The following is a 24,578-nucleotide window of genomic DNA, read 5'->3' on the forward strand; positions in this document are numbered from 1 at the left end:
GAAGCAGTAAAAACTGTAGTATAGTTCATACTGTTTAAAAATCACTGGGACAAGGTGTGCATATTACAGTAAACCGCCAACGATCTGACATGACATTTCTGGATTTGTTTTTTAACAGTACTGAAAAAAACAAACATCATGAAAATGAATTCAAATATAGCACATAAAACATTATGAGGCATCAGATTTCTCATCTGTTCGTGAGGAGAAACGTGCGAGCGTGAACTAACCAGCAGGTTCATCAAGGAGAGGCCGATCCGCTCAGACAAGGGGCTCTTTCGCCATCTAGTGGACATGAGCGCATCTGCACCGAGCGGGGCTGGTTTAAAATGCAATACAGAGCTTCTACTGAAACTGCAATACCACAAAAGTCATAAACCACAAAATTAATGTACCTGTTACTGGTAAATATTTAGACAAATACATAAAATATATACATACATGTGAGAACAATACATCGATGATTCCTTCTCCCTAGCAAAGGCTGAAAAACAAAAATCTTACTTTAAGGAAAATATTTCTGAGAAGGAATCTAATGGGATTTTAAAAAGTAAGCTTTATATTGTTTAAATCCCTGACGTTTATGTTATCAAAATATCAGTATCTAAATAAAGCCCATAAAACTCATAAAAGCAGATTCTTGGCCAACCTTTCTGTTGCCAGTTTGGGATTTCCTGTATCAGTCCACTTTGGAAGTCCTTGTGTCCTGATGCTCATAATACATGGAATTAAACCAGCCAACTCACAGGGGGCAGTCAAGTGCCAATAAGCTGGATCTTACAAGTAGTGTCTGGCACAGGAGTCTCCAATTCCGGTGCAGAAGATTTCTGTAGATTCCCATCCCTCTGTTCATAAGGAATGGCAATGTCTTCAGATGCCCCTGTCTGGTACAGGGCCAGGGATGAGCAATCCTCTGCCTGGAGAGCCATTGCGGCCAGCGTGTCTGTCCATGTCCATTCCAACCAGCCTCCTCACGAACTGGACCCGCCAGCGACTGGCTTGACCGAAACCTCTTTCCTCGGCTTCGCCCCTTCAGGCGCTGCTGCTTGAAAGACACCTTGAAAACCTGTAAACGCATCTGAAACCCCCCATTTCAGAAAGGATTGATAACCGGAGCGCAACCCTACGCAGGACGAGCCGGCGCGCCCGGGTTCGTGACGCGCCAGGCGGAGGAGCAGCGCGGAGAGGCGAGAGAAACAGATACCCGGGAGGAGAGAGACCTGCGGCGGCGGGGACACTCCCGAGAGACAGGTGGCTCCGGGACAGCGGGGACACTCCCGAGAGACAGGCGGCACCAGCAGCTTGTGAAAGGGCTCCCATTGGCTGGAGAAGAAGCGAGCAACCGGGGGGCAGATGAGCAGCTGAAAACGCAAACGATCTCAACAGACGAATGAATAAACCTCCCGCTTGTTAACAGGACCGATAATGATAGAAAAACGAGCAAGACCAGTGTGCTCGTTTTAAAGAACAGGTAGAAAAAACTTGGTCTGGCTGCTTTTTCTCATTCTGCTTGACCCCATAAAAACTATAATCTGGAAGTAAAAAGTGGATTGCACTCATATCCCGTCTTGTGACTAGAGAAAATATATTTTGTGGGCAAGAGATTTTACATCCTTTGTCCGATTCGACCAAGTTTTTGTCCAACATCAATACCTTGGATATCCTACGATGGAAGATTCTACATTTCTCTAAACAGGGCGCAAACCCTGATAATCCTACCAGCCATGAACACACTGCTGCTTGTCTTGAGCACAGCCTTGCTTCACTGTCCATGAGAAGAATTTGTAATCTAAACAGTCCCCTGACCCTTGTCTGAAGTGTCAGTGTGAGCCCCGACAGGAGGAGATGGTGTAATAGTATCGGGATGAGAAGGAAACAGCCTGAGGAGTGATAGTCTGTGGGACCGCTCTCCCATCAAGCTGACTGGAGGGCTCATATTCAGTTCACTTCACATTTCCAGTCCGGAACTAGAGATGAGGAGTGTTAGTTAAGAACATTTCAGCATAGTCCTCGGACTTCAGTGACAAGATCCTAAAAAACTGCTGACAGTGAGAGTTAGGGAAAGTCTGCACTGATTTTGTTTCACAAATGATGTTACTTTATTAAAAGGTTTATCTTCTTGTGGCTAAGAAGTGAAGCACTGCAGGCAGCTACAAGATGAATCTTCATAACCTAGGATTTTATTATATTAAAGCAGGACCACAAATCAGTTTGTTCCAAAGGTCACATTTCAACTATTCTCCAAAGCAGGGCCACTGGCGCACCGCACAGTAACCCAAAACCATGCAGAAAGGGGTTCATCTCCAGGAACATCAACCGAGACTGAAAACAGAGGAGAGTTGGAATACAAATACTTTTCCCCATTAGAAAGTTTAGGACAGAAAGAGCATGATGTTGGTTGTTCTTTACAGGACTTTTGTGTTGGAATACTGTTTTAGGACGAACCAGAGCCTTTCACAACAGTGCAAATAAGATTTGTGTTTACATTCTGAAGCGACCAAAACACTCAAACTCTTCCAGACCAGGTCTGCAATCACACCTGCTTCCTCACAAGGTTCACTGGAGGCTTGTGTTTCTATAACTTGAATCAGAAAAATGCATCAAATATACTTCATTCATCACAAGTGTTTAAATAACTTGTGACATGCAGTAACAGTAGAATTCAAAATGGGTGTCTGAACTAAGTCTCCATTCTCAAAATAGTAAATCATCATAAAAGGTACTGCTGTACATGATTCTGTAGTAATACTATTGAAAACTGTAAACTATGGAACGATCAACAGAAAAGCTATTGTCCACAATTTTCTTTTGCAAGCAGAAAAGCCAGAGAAACCATCACAGCAGAGTACATTCCCAACACAGCTGCTCCACAGTGTTACTAACCAATTCAAAACCTGATGTGAATATACCCTTCAATGAAAACCTCAGTTCTTCCCAACAGCGTAAAAGACATTTTGAGAACATTAAGTGCTAGTTGCTAAGATATCTGTCCAAGATGCAGGCAGTCCTGTTCGAATCTGACCAGCATAGCATGAGGCTTTTGCACACTCCAGACTCCCATCGTTTTTCTCTGCCATGGGATCAAACCTGCGCTTTGCACTTCCATTTCTGTCCATTTACGGATGCTGAAAATAAGACAACAGTAGGAAGGCTGAACTCCTGTCTTTTGCCCCACTCAGAAAACTGCTTGCTTTCATACGATGAAAAAGTAACTAGGGTACCTAAGCATTAATGTGGTTATCGCCACAAAAGATGTCATTTTTCAATGCAGGGGGAGAGAGAAGACCATGAACAGCCCAATAATAACGCTGCCAGAAATAAAAACAAGGTAAAATGCTGTTTTAGCCAGAATACAATGGTCAACATGGCTGCACTTATGGACAGTGCTACAGGATCTTCACTGATCAAACAGGCAGGATCTTTATGTCTCATCCAAGTCTAGAAGGAAGACTGCCACCGATACCTACAATGCAACAGCAGCCCGGTTTGGCCTAGAGGTCTCCACTCCCCACACTGACCAGCCCCACTCCTGGTTAATGTCTGAGGCCTGGCCACACGATGGTAAGACTGCTGCTAAAGCTGCAATCAAGTGGCGGCCAGGAAACAATTCTGTGCTGCAAGGTATGGTTTACATTAAAGAGCAAGTTACGCTGAGCTATTCTCCAAAGGGCAGTCAGAGAAATTAGTTGATGCATCTGCCTGTACTTCCTGTATACCATTGACTGGGAACAACTCCAATGAAATAGAAGAGTTATCTGGGACTAGAAAACCCCAAAACAAAGAGTGAATCCCCAGCTTTATGCACTCGAGTAACAAGACTTTAAGAGAGCTGACTGGAGAACACTCAGCTTTCCTGAAAGAGAGCATTTCAGCAGCGCTAACCTCCACCTCAGCTCGCACACAACTGGTCTGGAAATTCAAAACAAAACTTTCATGACAGAACTTCAACCTCCCAAGCAAAGGCAGCTGCATTCACGAGCTTAAGATACAGTCATTCTGCTGTAGTTGATTTATTTTCGCATCTGTTTTTTTTTTTAAAGATCTTTTTAATACTTGGCAATTATTTGGATAGAAAACAAATTCAATTCTAAGGAGTCCAGTATTTACTGATTAGCTCAGTATAGCACCCCAAGCAAACCCACACAAACACATGGAGACCAGGCGAACTCTGGGCAGGTAGCACCCCAGGACTCACGCCCAGGCCACCCTGTGACCTTAAACTTTCAAAATATTTTTAAAACAGTTCTCTGTTACGGGTATGCCTTTTAAATATTTTTCCATATGCAATTCTGAAATTTAAGAGGCAAGATGCTACTGCAAAGACTCGTTTTCTAGTTTTAGAGAGATCTGGCCCTTGTTCTTACTTCCCTGCTAGTTTCATGCCTGCATTTGACTGACATCAGCGGCAATGATCCAGACTTTTAATATTCCAGTCACTGGAACAGCCCGGCTGTGTCCTCTGCAGAACAAAGAGGAAAGGAAACACACTCAGCAACAGAGGTCCTGGTATGTTTACGAAATCTTATTTTGATGTGTGATCGTCGGGCATGTAGTTCTAATCATGCTGTGTGGCATTTATGAAGTAGTTATGATTGTGTTGTTGTGCTTTGTTTAACAACAGTAAATCATTTCAGATCAATGCTTTCCCACTTAGTTTCCTGAATGATGATCGAGACAGCATTCCTGAACGCTAGTGGAAGTTTTCGTTCTTTTAACAGGCATTTTAGAATTCAGAATTTTCCAGTGGTTTCGTTTCTTCATCAGCTGGCATACATAGAACCTGCTGTCATGCCCCTGATTTTTTAGGACTCTTTTTACACGCATCTAACGTACACCCATGAGGCAGTGGAGGAAAAGCAAGAGCCCTTAACATCACTCTACTGGCATTTGCTCCTTAGTGTCCCATGTTAAGAGCTAGAAGATGCTTACAGTATCTTATACTCCTGTCAGGCCTGGGAGTTGCACAGCGGCCCAGTAGGAGACTACGACTGACCTTGTGTCCGATGAGAACAGATAATGCTCATTGAGCTAATCCAGTCGGGAGCTATCTTGGACACCAGGGAGTAGAGGACCTCCAGGCTGGTGGCATCCATAACAAGGCTTGCCAGATAATGCCCGATGCACAGCAGTCTTCCCTCCCGCTGGGTACCAATGGTGAACTGATACAACTAGAAAGCGCAAGAAGAAACTGCAAGAAGAAACTGATGAGACATGCAGTGCACATTAGGAATCTCCTTCAAACTGACTGCAGCTCAACTAACAACAGCCAGCTTGATTTACTTACGATGTGTGATGTCATTTTCATCCACACAAGCCTTCACTTATCATCTGATAGACTGCTCATAAAATTACTATCGCAGGGGAATAGCACAGTGATGTGCTTTCTGTGTCGGAGTACACCATCATTCAATATTTTTGAGATAAAAGATCAGTTTACAATCCGTTTACCAAACCACTTACCAGACAATGCACCCACAACGGAAGACTACTAAATAATAAGGACAAAATTCAGCTGCGGTGGACTGAATCGACTTTGAAAACTGCTCTTCGGGTGAATCTCCATCAGAGATTTTCCAGTTTAGCCGAATGAGCTGAATCTGCCCTTCACAAAGAAGACGCAGGTGTTCCCATGATCTTGACCTGTTTTCCAGCTTCGTAAACGCAATGCACCTCCCATCCCTGACATCCCACAGGCACATGGAGACAGAGGAGCACAAAGACAGTTTCTTGCACATGGCATTTTCTAAGCAAGACAAGAGGCAATGGGGGAAGATTGTCATCTCAGTCTTTCCACAGTTGCGTTCAGGCACAACTACGAGACGGCAGGAGGGAGCTCTTTAATCTCTCCTTAATACTCCTTATCTCCTTTACTTCAAGGTGGACTTTATCTGATAGGATTAAGTTGAAGAAAGGGTTTGTTGTAGGCAGGGGAAGAAGATGAGCTGAGGTGAAGGGTGAGATCAGAATTAAGGTTTAGCACTAGGGCCTAGAAGTTAAATAAACTGCAGGTAAGTGCAAAAAGGGTTTAGCGCTACTCTCATGTTCATCAAAATCAGTGCCTAATCAACCCAAGTGAGTGCCAAGTAGTTCAGTTACAGAGCTGCCTGTGACAAGAAAGGAAGGTTGTCTGCCCTCATCTTTCGAGTGCAATACATCTGAGGAACTGCTGACTAAAAGTCCTTCTTTAAAAGGACAAAACCGGAGGAAACAGTTTGGAAATGCCAGAGCTGGTATGATCTCTGGCTAACCAGGTGGCATCTTGGATCTTCACGGGTGGCTGCCCGTACTCACCCACTCTCAGAGGCACTAACAGTGCACTGCTGGTCGCTGCCTGGGCTGGCCTTGGACAGGAGTGGGATGGGAGCCATGTGGCCAAACAGCAGGGCCCTCGGAGTGATCTGTGGGCACGCAAGATGAGGGGGAAACACTGGTCTGAATTAAAGAGGGCCTTCGCCTGCACTTACATTCACCTGCAACTACTAAAATGAGTTCTTGACTCCAAGGCTGTGTGATTCAGCAGCAAGAAAGAAACGCAGCACACGGCTTCGGAGAGCGTTGAGGGTGAAAGGCGCCCCCACAGGACGATCGGGAGCACTAGGCTGTTCCCTGCCATGTTCTCTCTAGGCCTGGGAAGACAAGGACATGTTTCAATAACAATAACTATTGAAATCATTATAAAAAATAAGCAATCCAAACACTTACAGAGCACTTTTCTGTACATATGCACTCAAAGCGCTTCACAGGTAATGGGGATCCCCTCCCCCACCTGGATCATGCAACGGCAGCCATAGTGCGCCAGAACGCTCCCCACACACCAGCTCTCAGTGGGGAGGAGAGCAGAGAGGGGGTTATTAGGAGGCCATGATGGGTAAAGACCAGGGGGGGTAATTTGGCCAGGACACTGGGGTAACACTGGGGTAACACCCCTACTCTTTCCGAGAAACGCCCTGGAAGTTTTAATGACCACAGAGAGTCAGGACCTCAGTTTTATGTCTCATCTGAAGACAGGGGACTCCAATTCTGCTTTCGATTGGGATGAGTTCAACTGGGGGAACATGTTTTCCACACCTGAAGATTGCATGTTTGTTTACTTTGCACTCCCAAACAAATTAAAGGAAGATCATTTTTTCTCTCAGACTCCCCTCTATATACTGCAATCCAAGATTCACAGTAAAAGAAATGTGTAAATATCCCAAAACATAATATATACTGTATACACATTCTGGAGCTTTTGACATATTTTAACAATTGCAACCAACACCATCAACAAAAATTGTTCCTGTGTATTTATCTTAAATATAATCACTTTTTTAGATTTTTATATAATGTGCCATACATATACTGTATAAAGCTTTATAAGGCATACACAACACAAACAACACCCAATGTAACACCACCTTACCCACCCCTACAGGGTTTCATTGATATTCCTGAATCTGAAACATACTTGGTATTAATTTAAAACTTTTTTGTGCATTTTAAGTTTTTCTTTACATATAGTTGCCATTTTCATGTGTGTTTTAAATTATTTATGAAACATTTGCTGAAGAATACATAATACAAACACGTATTGTAAGAAATGTACCTGCCCTTATACCAAGTGGATCCATAGAGTAGTCTCGCCATTCGTGAGGACTCAGTACAGGGAACAGGCAAATTCACATGTAACCAAGTCCACCCCTGTAATGTGGCATAATGTATTGCACCATGTAGTACGTGTGGTTAAAAGTCTAAGCACCCCAAACTTAGTGGGTATAGAAAGTCACCACCCCCTTTCAAAATGTGTACCTATTGTTGTATGACACTCTGAACATTAATTAATATTACAACAGTAAAATACCTCTTTTGGATAAGTGACCACCCCCCTTACAATTGCATTTGTAATGCAATTACAATTGCATTTGCACTACAATTGCAGTAATATTTAATATTTATTAATTAACCATACTATTTTTATCCATACTACTTTTGCACTGTTCCAAGAATTACCCTGCACTGTTTTTGTCCAGTTATATTTTCTCTGTTTGCGGAATTTTGCACAGTTTTGATCACATGTTATTTATGTTATGTTATTACACGTTACGGTTATTGCTATTGTGTTACTGTCTATTATCTTATCTTCTGTCCTATTTATATACTGCACTTGAGTGACTCATGAGAAACACTTTTCATTATACTATGCACCTGTGTAAGTTTAATGACAATAAAGTTGAATTGAATTGGATTTGTAAACTTGCTCAGGTATTACCAATCACCTTACAGATCACATAACAAACTAATTGGCTCCCAGCTGTGATCAGCTGTGGTGATTTTGATTAGTTCAGAATAGAAGCAGCTGTTTCTAGAGGATTCCACTGCTTGGAAGTGCATTTCAAAGCAAAGACTCCACTATGGGCAGAATGGTGCTTCCAAAAGAGCTTCGAGATGAAGTATTGGAAAGACACAAGTCAGGAGACGGGTATAAAAAGAGATCAAGGGCTTGAGGTGACCCATGGAGCACAGTCAAGACCATCATTAAGAAGTGGAAGGCGTGTGGCACCACCCAGAACTTCCCTAGATCAGGCCGACCCCCCAAACTGGAGGACCGAGCAAGAGGGAGACTGACCAGAGAGGCTACCAAGAGGCTGGTGGCAACCTTGAACGAGCTGTAGGCCTTTATGGCCAAGACTAGTCATTGTGATAGACAAGCAATAGGTTTATTCCCTGCTGAAAAGAGAAGAAAGACACACCTGAAGAAGGCTGCACAGCCAAAACGTTGGGTTTTCTTTCTTCTCTTTTCAGCAGGGAATAAACCTACTACTTGTTCCTTTGCAGCCTACGCGTGCTGACGCAGCTCCCCACCTGAACTACTTGTGTGCATGTGACAACAATATCACAAGCGCTCCACGAATCCGGCCCGTACCGGAGGGTGGCAAGAAGCCATCGAGCCTCATTTATGTTTTCCTAAAAAGCGCCTTAAAGATTCTGTGGCCAAGTGGCAAAAGGTGCTGTGGTCAGATGAGACCAAAATCAAATTTTGGGCGGAACGCAAATCTGTACGTCTGGCAAAAACACAATACATCTTACCTTCCAAGGAACACCATTCCTACAGTAGAGCACGGGGGTGACGGCATCCTGTTGTGTAATTACAACAATTCTGTAAGGAGGAACGGGCAAATATTCCTCCCTCTAGGTGTGCAAAGCTGGCAGAGATGTATCCAAACAGACTCAAGGCTGTAATTCAAGCAAAAGGTGCTTCCTGCAACTATTAACTCGGGGGTGTTCTCCCAGTTCTTCCGCTTTTTAATTTTGCTTTCTTTTTTCACTTGGATGTTGCAAGGTACAATTTGTAAATAAAACTGGAAAAAGTCTGGTTTTATTGGTCATCTTTCTGGATTTTAGGGCAATAAAAGGTGAACATTTTGAAGGGAGTGGTGACTTTCTGTACCCACTGCATATGATAGAGTACAAATGCAACGACTCTGTGTTAAAAAAGTGGAACTTATAGTAATTGGCTAAAACAAACATGGATCCCTCCTTAATTTAGAGGGCGATTTAGAACCCTTGACAAACACATTCAAGTAAGCCTCAAGATGTGGACCGTATAGAAGCTGTGTTCAGAGAGTGCCTGACAACTTATGAATCCCTTCTGTTAGAGATCCTGGCGATGGGAAACCCTGCTGAAATCCCTAAATATTTTTCACGGGGACAGGCAAGATGTCGATAATCCATTGAACAACAGCTGTGAACAGCACGCCTTTCTGATACGAGACTAGGCGCCGTCAACAGATGACACTTTCACTAACATCAGACTCGCCCGTTTGTCTCTGGAACTGTACTCACTCGCGTGACCCATCAGAACAATTGATGCTCTTGTGTTCGGCGGTCGATAAAGACGGTTCTGCACACTTACTGCACGATACCAGACGCTGTCCACCCCACAGATTTAACTTTCAGCCTTTGATCTGGACAGAGACGTGAGCCGTCTTTCCCAGGAAGATAAAGTTCGGGAAACACATTGGGCATCCTTCCTCAATGCGGTTGCGACAGCACTAACCCATTCGCTTCAGCAGCAGATGGAAACCACAGAGCAGCCTGGTCGCTATGTCTGGCCTTGGGAGGTCAGGGGACACTGCGAGCTGTGTGGAGGATTACTGGACATCTCTGGTTCTACAAGGCTGCACTTGGTGAGAGGGATCGTCTCTATGGGGGTTAGACATATTAGCAGGCAGTTCTACACTGGAGTTCCCTCGGACTCTATACCTGGCCATATTCTTAGATGAACTGAGGTGCGTTTTTATCTCTGGGTTGAAAATATTTTGCAATACTTCTTGCAATCTAAATCTGACTTTGAAGTGGCTACCACCAAGTACACAACTCGTTCTGCCAATGTTAGGCATCGGATAAAAAACACCCCCCCTCCCCCACCCCCCAAAAATCCAACCATTGCCACTGAGGGAGTTCAAAATGAGAGCTGTGGCAAAATAAAACACCAGGGAGTCCTTTCCGATCTCGCTTTGACATCAGCGACGCATGCCCACATCATCAGCACAAGAGGAGGTGAGGGCAATTTCACAGCTGTGTCCTGTACTGTGAATGCCTGCTGGGAAGAAATCAGCGTTTGCTTTTGCCATGCCCAGACTGGACTACTGTCCTGTCCTCCCCGCTGGAGCTAAACTTCAGTACGTCCACAATTCTGCAGCTCATGTTTTTTAACCTAGATTTGTATGGTTTTATGCATTTGTTTTAAGTCCTGACATTATTGTTTCACCATACATTCATCTTCTAAGTGGTTTTTCCCAGTAGAGGGTCATGGGGGAGCTGGAGCCTGTCCTGACAAGCACCAGGCGCACGGCCGGACACACCCTGGATGGGACACCAGTCCATCACAGGTTATACACAGACAGAAACACACACACACTGACACCAGGACCAATTGTCCCAGAAGCTAGTTAACCTCGCAGTATGTCTTTGGACTATGGGGAACAAACAGAGCAGCTGGAGGAAACCTGGGGAGAACATGCAAACTCCACCCTGATAGTACCTGTTATCTGGAACTGAACCCAGGGCCCCAGCGCTGCCAGCTTTTGTTTTTACCAACATTTTTTAATCTAAAAGTTGTTTTATAAAATAAAGACTAATTAACAGACTGCCCCTCTGCTCCCAAGTGAAACACTGCAACCCAGCTGTCTAGAACACAGACAACAATGCTGCCTCAAGTTACACAAAAGAAGGGCATTTTTCCTTTTCTGTCTGAAAGTAAACCAAAAGCTTTTTCAGTTTTAATCGACACATGAAATACTTTAGACTGGCTGTCTTCTGAAACAAGATAAAAGAACTCAACAACAACACATAGACAGAGATATTTTACTACAGTCTGTAATAAAAATAAAAATGCTTTTTTTTCAAATTCCACCAGCTGGTGGCATTATTGTTGCTCTATTGATAATCCATTATCTCACTGGCCTTTTGTCTTACTTCAATGGAATAAGCATACAAACAACACAAATACTCCTTCATTACATTGTAGTGTGTGCTCTCTGAAGGCATCAGTTCTGTAGGGTTTGGGTATTTACTGGGACAATTATTAATTGTAGCAGTAAATCACAAAATGATTCTTTTGATGGCCTTAGAATCCAACCATGCGATATAACTCAAACAACGCACACACACAGGTACTAATACATGAGGATACATTTATTAATACATAGAATATGCATATAAACCTAACAGATCTTATCGGGAGGGTTATCAGAATACAAAAGGTATATATTCAGTCAGTTACAAAGAGTTACATATATCAAGAGGACATACGTTCAGTATATCATTCATTTAGACCGTTTCGTAATTGAACTTGGTCAGAACTTCTACATTAGATACTCAAAACAAGTACATAACTCTTAGGAATTAAATTGATATCAACTGGTTGGGATAATTGAATTCTCGAGCAGTAATGCAGTGAAGTTGAATACTCATCCAATCTCTGGGGATTCAGATCTCCTGCGGCCTCTCTGGCTCCGTGCCAGGCTGTGCTCTGCATCTTGCGACAGTGCGCTGCTGATGCTCACTGACCGGCTAGTTAGTGTTGGCTTTAACTAGCACAGTTTGTGCACAGGAGAAAAGATGACTGTGGGTCCCAGCAAGTCAGGAAGAAGACCGGTTCGTTCCTGATGAAGCGCTAGTTCTGAATAGTGATGCAGCTGTCCACAGTTCGGACCTGTTCATGAGGCTTGCTGCTGATGCTAACCTCGGATGAATCCTCTGGTTACTCTCTGGCAACCTCCGCTCTAGACTCTTAGAACAAAGGAAAGTTCTGGCACTCGGACACACTGGCCGTTCCGTGGTTGTCTGGGCTGAGTCTCAGGATGGTCAGGAGGCGCGCTGCGAGAATGTCCTGCCCTTGGGAGCCTTCTGCTCCTGGGCCGTCCTGCCCTGGAATTCTCCTTTGAATTCCCTTAAGAAAAGTCCACAATAGTCTCTCAGGCCCTCTGTGTTGCCTGTTTTTACCTGGAGGAACTTCAGCTCGTTCATTGACTGAAAGTTTCGTGGGCATCAGAGACCCACATGGATTACTCGGCCCTACCAGGCCCTGATTGGTTGATCAAGGTGACATATGAGTCACTAACTCCTGACACCTAGGAATGCAGTCCAGATGTCCATCTGGCACTCCCTAGACAGATAGGCGCCAATGGATGACCATTGATCATGATAGCCAGGCTTAGCTAAGTGCATCCCGTTTTGGGAGCTGTCCCTTATCAAAAGAAAACATCTTTAAACCAGCCTGCATGAATAGCTTCTCTGTGGCTGCACCACAGAGATGAAGAGAGAGATGAGGCCTCATTTGGGAAAGCACAGCAACACTTAATTCTGTCTTATTAACAAGCATTGCCGCAACATACATATATTCTGTTACACACACATATACAATGTCAGAATTATATCCAAAAGTATTCATGACATTTATATATATATACATACACAAAGAATACCAAAATACAAACATGATCAAAATAGAACATTATTTAAAATGAGTTTTCTTCACATGGGACACTAAGGGCAGGTTTTCAGTGAGTCGGATCTCTTACGAGGAAGAGATCAGTGTTTCAGTGGAAAGTCCTCACTCTGTGTCCAGGAAGTATCCAGTCTTCCTCTCCCGCTGGGAAAGACTGTGTGGATCAGTGACTGACCTGCGGCAGTGTCTCTGTGTCTCTCTGTCACTCCAATAACACTGCCTGAGCTCCTCCTCTCCCTCTCCTGCTCCTGTCTCAGTGTCTTCAGCTCTCTCTTAGCTCCTCGATCTCCTGTCTGTTTCTCTCTCCTGTCTGTGGCCTGTGTGTGTCTGAGGGTTGTGTCTGTGGGCTGTGTGTGTTCTCTATGTGTCTGAGGATTGTGTATTCTTGAGCGCCTTCAGGTTGTGTGTGAGACTACGTTGTTCCTACTGTGTGCGCTCTTGTGTGTCTGTGCAGACTGTGTGTGCTCTTGTGTGTCTGCGGGCTGTGTGTGTCTGCTCATTGTGTCTACAGGCTGTGTGTGTTCTCCATGTGTCTAAGGGTTGTGTATTCTTCAGTGCCTTCAAGTTGTGTGTGAGACTTCGTTGTTCCTACTGTGTGCGCTCTCGTGTGTCTGCGGGCTGTGTGTGCTCTCGTGTGTCTGTGGGGGCTGTGTGTGCTCTTGTGTGTCTGCGAGCTGTGTGTGCTCTCGTGTGTCTGTGCGGGCCGTGTGTTCTCTCGTGTGTCTGTGCGGGCTGTGTGTGCTCTTGTGTGTCTGCGAGCTGTGTGTGCTCTTGTCTCAGTCATCTTCTGTGACCATTTTCTCGATGTGCTGCTTGTGGTCCTCAATCACTCTCCTGTATCTCCTGTGTGTCTCTGATGCCACACAGTGAGTCTGTCTATCACTGTGTTTTGTCTCTCTATTCTCTCTCTGTATCTCTCTACTGTCTCTCTCAGCTCCTCAATCTCCCTCCTTCAGCTCCTGTGCTCCTGTCCTGCTGGAGTGAACTGTGTTGTCGACACACTGACCTGCTGGAGAGTCTCTCTGTGTCTCTGCCTCCTCTCTGGCCTTTTCCTCATAGTGCTGCCTGAGCTCCTCCATCTCCCTTCTGTGTGTCTCCTCCCCCTCTCTCCTCACCCTCCCCTGCTCCTCTCTCAGTTCCTCTATCTCTCTCTGCAGCCTCTCTCTCTCCCCTCTCTCTCTCCTCAGCTCCTCCTCCAGCTCTCTCCTCCTCCCCTCATCCCTCTCCTCCCTCAGCCTCTCCTCCAGCTCTGCTATCTGCTCCTCCAGCGCTCTGATCTTCTCCTCTCGTGTCTGGATCTCCTCCTCCATCCTGCGGAGGTGGTTCTGCAGCTCCTTCTGGTGCTTCTCCCTCAGTCTCTCCTCCTCCCTCTGTTTCCTCTCCTCTCTGTCCCTCAGGATCTGCAGTTGCCTCTGTCTGATCTGGGACTCGGCCTCCTGGTACGTCTCAGTGCTGTAGTAGCTGCCCTTGTTTCCTGCTACCAGCTCCTCTATCTTCTCCAGCAGCTCTGTGACCTGAGTGCTGCCCCTGTCCTTGTTGTTGAGGGCGTGATACCTGTTCCCACACTTCTCCAGGAGCCACTGGAGCTCCCTGCTGCCTGTGTGCACAGACTCCTCCAGCGTCCTGCTGGTCAGCTCATCAGCGTGGGTGAGCAGGACCATGGTGTGTCCCAGGGCCCTCTCCCCGAATATCTCCAGGACTGTCTCCAGTGTCCTCCTCTCCTCCCCTGAGGATCGGCCCAGCGGGGTCACCAGGAGGAAGGCGTGGGGTCCCGGGGCAGACAGGTTAACACAGAGCCCCACATCCTGTCTCCTGTCCCCCTCAGACAGTCCGGCGTGGAGCCAGTCTGGAGTGTCCACCACAGTCACCCGTCTCCCGGACACTTGTCCTGTCCTCTTCCGGCTCTCCTGAGTGACCGCGGAGCTGCTGGCTTCAGAGGGAAACTCCTCTGAGCCCAGGATGGTGTTTCCTGCTGCGCTCTTCCCAGCACCAGTCCTGCCCAGCAGCACCAGTCTCAGCTCAGAGGGGCGGGGCTGGAGTCTGGGTTCGACTTCACTCACTGCAAAAGGAGGACAGACAGGAGCATCAGGGAGGTGACACATGAGAGGAGATGAGCCTCTCCACATATAAGAAGGGTTCAGTTTGCTCAAGAGACAAAACTTAAAATTAATTATAAAAGAAATTTATACTCCTGGGCATCATGACAACTACATAGTTTTACCTGATGTTCATGACTTTCACTTGTGTCAGATATTCTTTCCCAAAGTGACTCAAGTTTCATCTGAAGAATCTGTGTTCATTTACTGGCCTCAAGCAACAACAGTCATGCTGTAGTACTGTACTGTTACAGGGGCAGAGTGTAGAAGGACGTTAATTGAAGAAGGAGAGAGAATCTCTTCACCCCAGTGAAGAACAGCACTCTAGGAGAGTGTGCAGTCCAGTGCAATCATCCTGCTGGTATTTCACTCTGAAACTGACCACACCCAGAGTCCAGAGTCAGAGTCCACTGTGTCTTTTTCAGAGGATGACAAGAGAAAAACAGGCTTAATGCTTCTCAGCACCTGTCAGTGGAATAAACTCCACCTCATTTTCCTGGTACCACATCCCCACTGCTGGGCTGAGCTGCAGTGATTCAGTGTCTTTCGGTCAGGAACTGTCCCTTCAACCCTGAGACCTGCAGTCTTGACCACTTTGTTAAAAAGCAGAATTCAGACTCCAGGCTGTTCAGTAATTCTCCATCTCACCCTGTTTGACACAGATTCTACAACAGGCTGCTGCTGTTCAGTCACAGACTCACTGATCTGCAGACAAGCTGTGACGAGTCTTTCAGACTGATGTACAGAATCAGCTCTTGTCTGGGGTTCTAATGATCTGCTGATGGGCTCTTTCACCCACTCCTGTCCTGCAGGACTTCAGAGCTGCCTTTGACACTAACAGATCAACTGAGGAGGCCATCGCCCCTGGTCTACACACTGCCCTCTCACACCTGGACGAGAGAGAAACATATGTGAGAATGTTGTTGTTGATTACAGCTCAGCATTCAACACCATCGTACCCTCAAGGCTCATCACCAAGCTCCGGGACGACCTGACCTGGACCCACCACACCAACCCCGTAGACAAGACAGCGCCTGTTCTCTCTCCCCAGACTGAAGAAGTTCAGCCTGCCTTCACACATCCTGACCAGCTTCTACAGCTGCACCACTGAGAGCATCCTAACCGGCTGCACCACTGCCTGGTGTGGTAACTGCTCCACCCACGAGCTCAGGGTCCTCCAGAGGGTGGTGACACTGGCTCAGAACACTACCGGCTGCGCTACTGAACACAGAGGATATCTACTGTGTTAGATGCCTCAAGAAGGCCAGGTCCATCCTCAGGGACCCCAGTCACCCTAAACACAACTTGTTCTCTCTACTACCATCTGGAAAACGGTACTGAAGTATCAGACCAAGACCACCAGGTGTCAGAACAGCTTCTTCCCCCAGGCAGTAAGACTCCTGAACAGCCAACCACAGCAGACACCTGCAGTTACCTCCTTGAACTGACAGGGGGCACTGGCACTCTCAGGACACCTACGAAGAGCACTAAATACCTCCTACCCTGTACCCTACTACTGTCGGAACACCTAAATACCTCCTACCCTGTACCCTACTACTGTCAGGACACCTAAATACCTCCTACCCTGTACCCTACTACTGTCAGGACACCTAAATACCTAAATACCTCCTACCCTGAACACTACGACTGTCAGGACACCTAAATACCTTCTACCCTGTACCCTACGACTGTCAGGACACCTAAATACCTCCTACCCTGTACCCTACTACTGTCAGGACACCTAAATACCTCCTACCCTGTAGCCTACTACTGTCAGGAGACCTCAATACCTCCTATCCTGTACCCTACTACTGTCAGGACACCTAAATACCTCCTATCCTTGTGTTACTTCCACACAATCTGTGAATTGCAATTGTGTAATCTGTTGTATCCCAATGTTAAACCCTATAAATTCCTGTCCTCCAACTCTTCCATCCCTCTTAACGAGCCTTTAACGAGCTCGCAGATTTCAATGCTGACAACACCGCTGTGTGCTGTACTGTTCGTGCATCGATCAATAAACCTTCATTGATTGAGTGTTGGTCCGACAGTCTTGAGGAACAGATTACAGAGACTGAGCTGCTGTGTGATGGATTAAATCTAATCTCCCTGAGAGAAAACAGTTCAATTACAGCACAGAGGATTTAAACAGACACAGATCTGTGTGCCACTGTGTTAGTAACGCAGTACAGAGCGGAGCACAGTATGATTTTAATTCCTAACAGGACACAAGATGGTTGAACCTCTCAGTCTGATGAGCAGTAAGATCAGTGACTCAGTAATACAGCACCAATCACACTCACTGAGGGGAGGGTTGATGTCCAAACTGTTCCTCCTCTTGACAGGCAGTCTGGGCTCCTCTGTCTCTTTCTCCAGCTCCTCTTCCTCCAGTGTCTTTCTCATCTTCTCCTTCAGCTCCTCTTCTCTCCTGCTCCACTCCTCCTCCAACCTCTGTCTGAGCTCCTCTTCTCTCTCTCTCTCCCTTCTTTCATACTTCTGTCTCAGCTCCTCTGTCTCTCTCTGTCTCTCCTCCAACCTCAGTCTCAGCTCCTCTGTCTCTCTCTGTCTCTGCTCCTCCCTCTGTCTGATATATTTCTCCAGTTCAGTGTTTATTTCTTTGATGTCAGTAGTGAAGTACAGCCCATAGTTTCCTGCCACCATGTCCTCTATCTTCTCAAGCAGCTCTGTGACCTGAGTGCGGTCTGCCCTGTTCTTGTTGTTGAGAACATGATACCTGTTCCCACACTTCTCCACCAGACACTGGAGCTCCTTCCCTCTTCTCTCAATGGTTGTGTCTCTCAGTCTGTCCCCCCAGGTGAACAGCACTATTGTGTGTCTCCACACTCTCTCACTGAGAAGCTCCAGATGTTCCTTCACTGATCTCCAGTCTGTGATTGAGTCCACATTAATCACCAGGAGGAGAGTGTGGGGTCCTGGGGGACACAGAGACACAATCTTCACAACCTCCTGTCTGATCTGCTGTGGATCATTCCTTATCAGCCACTCATCCCAGCCTGGAGTGTCGACCACAGTAATCTGTCTCCCAGCTACTTCACCCTGTCTCTTCTCACACTCCTCAGTTACTACCTCAGTGTCAAACTCCTCTCTGCCCAGGATGGTGTTTCCTGCTGCGCTCTTCCCAGCACCAGTCCTGCCCAGCAGTACCAGTCTCAGCTCAGAGGGGCGGGGCTGGAGTCTGGGTTCGACTTCACTCACTGCAACAGGAGGAGAGACAGGAGCATCAGGGAGGTGACACATGAGAGGAGATGAGCCTCTCCACATATAAGAAGGGTTCAGTTTGTTCAAAAGTAAAAATTCATTATGAAGGAAACTTACAGAATGAACATCTGGGAATTAACATTGAGTATCAACTAACTACATAGTTTTACCTGATGTTCATGATTTTCATTCATGTCAGAACTTTTTCTCAAACTGACTCAAGTTTCATCTGAAGAATCTGTGTTCATTTGCTGGCCTCAAGCAACAACAGTCATGCTGCAGTACTGTACTGTTACAGGGGCAGAGTGTAGAAGGACATTAATTGAAGAAGGAGAGATAATCTCTTCACCCCAGTGAAGAACAGCACTCTAGGAGAGTGTGCAGTCCAGTGCAATCATCCTGCTGGTATTTCACTCTGAAACTGACCACACCCAGAGTCAGAGTCCACTGTGTCTTTATCAGAGGATGACAAGAGAGAAACAGACTTAATACTTCTCAGCACCTGTCAGTGGAATAAACTCCACCTCATGTTCCTGGTACCACATCCCCACTGCTGGGCTGAGCTGCAGTGATTCAGTGTCTGTGGGTCAGGAACTGTCCCTTCAACCCTGAGACCTGCAGTCTTGACCACTTTGTTAACAAAGCAGAATTCAGACTCCAGGCTGTTCAGTAATTCTCCATCTTACCCTGTTTGACACAGATTCTACAACAGGCTGCTGCTGTTCAGCAGAGAGAAGAGAGAAGCCAGGGTATCGGCTTGTTCCCCACTCCCACCCCTCTCTGTGTACAGTAGAGCCTCCTGTCCTGACTGGAGGAGCTCACCCAGCTGTGTCTGGAGAGAAGCCAGGGTATCAGCTTGTTCCCCCCTCCCACCCCTCTCTGTGTACAGTAGAGCCTCCTGTCCTGACTGGAGGAGCTCACTCAGCTGTGTCTGGAGAGAAGCCAGGGTATCGGCTTGTTCCCCCCTCCCACCCCTCTCTGTGTACAGACCCCCTCTTAACCGCAGGTGCCTGAGCGCTGATTGACCTCCTGCAGCGTCAATCCCTCCCCAGAACAAACACAAACCACACCGCTGCTTCTCCGTTTTTATTCATCTGCTCACAGAACATACAGCGACCGGGGGCTCCCTCCCTCACGAGGAACCCCAGGCCACGGCCAGGCGGAGAAAGGAGAGCGATCCGGTGGGGTCTGGGGATTTCGGACCTCCTGTCCTGCTTTTAAGGTCGAATTTCCTTTTTTATTTCAATACATTTGCTTTTTTTTTTAAGCATTTTTTGGGGGGCATCTCTGCTGTTGAAATAAAGACTTGGGAAACACAAAGACCTCAGTCTTTGAGGAGGAGAAACCGCCCCCCCCCTCACTCACGATGAACGCAAGAAGGTTAAAAATGAAGACGACCCGCGACCTCACAGGCGTGTCCGTGGGAGTCTGCTTGAGCGACGCAGAAACACGTCCACGCCTGGGGCTCGCCTGCCATTCCCACACAAGAGCAACAGGAATCGGAAGTCCAGGGCTCCGTCTCTCGCCGGGGAGCGTGGGTGGTGTTGTTTTTGTGGGTGGGGGTGGGAGAAGGGAGCGAAACACGCGTTGCACCCCGCCCACCCCACGATCATTTCACTCGCTGTCATCGACCGATCGATTATGGAGAACCGTTCCAGTTCCTCACGGTGAAGGAAGAGTAGCACCACCTCCGCTCTCACTGAAATACTCTCCATCAATAAGACGCACGAGTCTCTCCGTCAATAAGATAGATAGATAAATAAGCCACGCAGGAAATCAATCAATAAACAAACAGAGCGATAAGGCGCCACGGGCGTCTCCGCCCACGAGTCCCGGACTCCCCTCTCCGGGCGGCAGCGGGCCGGGTCCGAGCTCGGGTTCGGGTTCGGCTGGCCGGTATGGGTATCGGTATCGGGCCGGACTCGAGGGCCTCTCCCGTCACGGTCGGACTCCACCCAGAAGGGGGGCGGGGGGGGTTACAGGTCACAGGTCACAGGTCGGAGCTGTTGCTGAGGTACTGAGAGACACCGACCAGGAGCAGCACCTCCACGGTCTTCGTCGCCTTGGCCGCCACCCCCTCTTCCTCCCCTGGGATTGTTAATGACCACAGAGAGTGTTTTCCCAACAGTCTCCCCTCCAGGTACACCTGCACCCACACACGGCACCACACAGTGGAGATGCGCCGAGCCGGTACTCACCGCGTCGGAGTACAGCACGCGCAGGGACGGCCGGCACCCTCAGCGGTTGTGCGAATTTCCGCCGATTCACTGCTGACGCGTGGCGCTCGAGGGTTCAGAGAACTGTGTTTGTTTCTAGGAAAAAACAGGCCGCTGCTCCCCGGGAGAAACTACTGATAATAATACTACTACTGATAAGAATAGTACTACTACTAACACTAATACTACTACTGATAACAATAGTACTACTACTAATACTAATAATACTACTGCTAACAATAGAACTAATATTACAACTGCTACTACCACTGCTAACAATACTACTACTACTAACACTACTATTACTAATAATACTAATAATAATACTACTGCTACTACTACTGACAACACTAATAATACTACTACTACTACTGATAATACTAATACTACTTATAATAACACTAACAATACTAGTACTCTACTAATACTACTGATAACAATGATAATACTAGTAATAATACTAATACTACTACTAACAGTAATAACACTACTAAGACCAGTAACAATCTCCTTCACACAAGAACTGCACACACGGTGTACAAATCAGCTGACTGGAGAGTAATTTCCGACGGTGATAAACACAAGGAATAGAACTGACCTTGTTGGTTTCTCTAAAAACACTACAAGTCCTGTCAAAGACAGGATATGCTCCACTAGAATTGTTGTCTCTGACCGGTGAGTAATTTTGTTTGTTGTGCGAAGGACTCAGCAAGAAGAGATGTGTCAATTCAGGTGCAGTTGTTTATCGTGAGGGAAAGCACAGAAAATATGGGCTTTAATGAATTAACAGTGAAAGTGTAACTGGGGGCCTCGTATGGACTGCGGTTGTGTCTAGTTTTTGTCACTTGCATTTAAAGATTTTGCTTATCTTTTGCAAACAAAATCTAAGCTAAACTTTTACATGAAACATAATGCAGGAGTAGCTGCAGCCTAGGTAGACGTGCCGAAAACCACGTTACGTTGATATTATTTACTTTATTATTTATTATTTCTCCTTGAACACTAGCGCCCCTCTATGATCACACACTAAACACACTACTGTGCCACTGTGATTACTAACTGAACACAGTACTGTGCCACTGTGATCACACCCTGAACACAGTACTGTGCCACTGTGATCACACACTGAACACAGTACTGTCCCCACTTAGTTGACACACTGAACACACTACTGTCCCACTGTGATCACACACTGAATACACTACTGTGCCACTGTGATCACACTATGAGCACTGTATTGTCCCATTATGATAACTCACTGAACACGCTACTGTACCACTCTGATCACACACTGAACACTGTACTGTGCCACTGTGATCACACACTGAACACTGTACTGTGCCACTGTGATCACACAGTGAACACACTACTGTACCACTGTGATGACTCACTGAACACTAGCGTCACACACTGAGCACACTACTGTGACACTCTGATCATACACCGAACACAGTACTGTGCCACTGGGATCACACACCGAATAGAGTACTGTCCCACTCTGGTCACTCACTGAACACAGAACTGTCACACTGTGATCACTCACTAAACACTACTGTCCCACTGTGATTACTCACTGAACACACTACTGTGCCACTTTGATCACACAGTGAACACACTACTGTCCTACTGGGATCACACACCGAACACAGTACTGTGCCACTGTGATCACACACTGAACACAGTACTGTCCCATTTAGTTGACACACTGAACACAGTACTGTGCCCCACTGATGACACAGTGAACACAGTACTGTACCACTCTGATCACACACTGAACACTAGCGTCCCACTCTGAGCACAGTACTGTGCCGCTGTGATCACACACTGAACACACTACTGTACCACTCTGATCACACAGTGAACACACTACTGTCCCATTTAGTTGACACACTGAACCCAGTTCTGTCTAACTGTGATCACACAGTGAACACTGTACTGTCCCACTGGGATCACACAGTGAACACTGTACTGTCCCACTGTTATTACACAGTGAACACACTACTGTACCACTCTGATCACACACTGAGCACAGTACTGTACCACTGTGATAACTCATTGAACACACTACTGTCCCACGGTGATCACACTACTGTGCCACTGGGATCACACTCCGAACACAGTCCTGTGCCACTGTGATCACACCCCGAACACAGTCCTGTCCCCCTGTGATGACACACCCCGAACACAGTCCTGTCCCCCTGTGATGACACACCCCGAACACAGTCCTGTCCCCCTGTGATGACACACTGAACACCGTCCTGTCCTACTGTAGTTACACACCAAACACACTACTGTGCCACTGGGATCACACACCGAACACAGTACTGTGCCACTCTGATGCACTAAACACAGTACTGTGCCACTGTGATTTCTCACTGAACACTAGCGCCCCACTCTGATCACAGTACTGTCCCACTGTGACAACACGCTAAACACAGTACTGTCCCACTGTGTCTGTATGAACTCTCTCTCAGGTCTCTCCCTCGCTCTCTTGCTCTCTCTCTCCTCTCTCTCCCTCCTCTCTCTCTCCCCCCTCTTCTCTCAATTCAATTCAAGGTGCTTTATTAGCATGACCGATGGGTACAATCAGTGTTGCCAAAGCAAATAAAAATAATAAAATTAACATGGAACAAAACAAAAAATAGAAGTAACATAAAATCTACAGACATTTACAACAAAGACATATTATAAAATATTGACATATACTGTTGGCGGCTGGTGCATTATTGGGAGACAGACTCACTGTTCCTCAGGCTGTGACAGGAGATCACATACTGGGCTGCCAGATCAACTGAGTTCCCTCCTCCCTCTCCCAGTAGGATTGGGACCTGTTGTGGTTTTGGCAGGTGTGGGAACTCTGGGATTAGATTTCTGAATTTCGGGAAGAATGTTTCTCTAATCCCAGAGTATCTGTCACAGTGCAGTAGGAAGTGCACCTCTGTCTCTATTTCTCCCCACTGGCAGTGGGAGCACAGCCTGTCCTCTCTGGGCAGCCAGGTCTGCCTGTGTCGCCCAGTTTCTATGGCCAGGTTGTGGTCACTGAGCCTGTACTTCGTCAGGGTCTGTTTCTGTTTATTTTTTATTTTGGTCAAATATTCAGCTAGTGTGTATTGTCTGTTTAGGGTTCTGTAGCATTCCAGTTTATGTTGTGTTTGTGTGTGTGTGTCCCAGTGTGTGAGATATTGCTGTTTGATCTGTGCTGTGATGTGGTTGAGTCTGGGTTGTGGTGCTCTAGCAGTGCTGTCCTGAGGCTGGTTAGTGTCGGTGTGGCTCAGGTCAGTGAGCCTCAGGACCAGCTGGCTCAGGGGGCTCGGCTTTGGGCTCAGCAGGGCTTTGTGGTGGTAGGAATTTTGGTCGCTGTTTTTTAGGTGTAGCCAATACTTTAATATTCTGTATGTTTATCAATAGTGGGTACTGGCCTAATTCGGCCCTGCACCCGTTGTTAGGAGTTTTTCTCTGCACACAGAGGATGTTTCTACAGTTTCTGTGGGCTGTTTGTCCCATTGGGTGTAATCCTGGTCTGGGAGGGGACCCCACACTTCACTACCGTATAGGGCAATGGGTTGGATTACACTTTCAAATATTTGGAGCCAGATTCTTGTTGGTGGGTTGATGTTGAAGAGCCTCCTTCTTTTTGCGTAGAAAACCCTGAGTGCCTTCTCCCTCAGTGCCTTCACTGCCAGGTCAAAACTCCCGGAAGAGCTGATGGTGAGACCGAGATATGTGTAGCTGGATGTGTGCTCCAATGTGTTGTTGTTCAGTGTGTATTTGTACCTGTTTCTCTCTTTGTTTCTCGCGAGACTGAGTGAGTGAGTGGGCGGAGCTTCGGTGGGTTTGATCGTGTGGCGGTGTTTCTTCACTAGTTTTGTGTTTTTCTGTCTTTTATGGGGAAAAGCGGGGTTTATTTTCTCGTCATGGCCGGTTCTGGAGGCTCTGATCCTCCAGACCTCTCCTTTGAGAAACTAACTCGACGCCATGGTGTGAAAATCTCCCCTGCGGAGTTCTGTCCGCTTGAGAGGTGCGTTCTTGCGGTTGGGGAGGTCGTGGGCTGCAGGA

At 46.7% G+C, this 24,578-nt stretch overlaps 5 protein-coding genes across 6 annotated transcripts in view; 3 read left to right on the forward strand and 2 right to left on the reverse strand.

The window, feature by feature from the left end:
• The window catches only part of LOC148671851 (NACHT, LRR and PYD domains-containing protein 1-like), a 260,967-nt gene that overhangs the window by 182,407 nt on the left and 53,982 nt on the right, over positions 1 to 24,578 (forward strand). The window lies entirely within an intron of this gene.
• LOC148671858 (uncharacterized) overlaps positions 1 to 24,578 on the forward strand; it is a 239,517-nt gene that overhangs the window by 72,764 nt on the left and 142,175 nt on the right. The window lies entirely within an intron of this gene.
• Positions 1 to 24,578, forward strand: part of LOC148671859 (GTPase IMAP family member 8-like) — a 372,703-nt gene that overhangs the window by 60,436 nt on the left and 287,689 nt on the right. The gene's annotated exons all lie outside the window — the stretch shown is intronic.
• LOC148671861 (uncharacterized) overlaps positions 1 to 24,578 on the reverse strand; it is a 153,326-nt gene that overhangs the window by 21,397 nt on the left and 107,351 nt on the right. The window lies entirely within an intron of this gene.
• LOC148671862 (GTPase IMAP family member 8-like) lies at positions 12,915 to 18,345 on the reverse strand. The gene is made up of 2 exons (XM_088632981.1): positions 17,391 to 18,345; positions 12,915 to 15,050 (listed from the first exon to the last, which is right to left on the reverse strand). Exons 1-2 carry the CDS (start codon positions 18,343 to 18,345, stop codon positions 13,930 to 13,932), a joined length of 2,076 nt encoding a protein of 691 aa, XP_088489107.1. The 3' UTR covers positions 12,915 to 13,929.

The sequence above is a fragment of the Lepisosteus platostomus genome, chromosome 5 (assembly GCF_059453375.1).
Source record: "Lepisosteus platostomus isolate fLepPlt1 chromosome 5, fLepPlt1.hap1, whole genome shotgun sequence".
NCBI classification, from domain to species: Eukaryota; Metazoa; Chordata; class Actinopteri; order Semionotiformes; family Lepisosteidae; genus Lepisosteus; species Lepisosteus platostomus.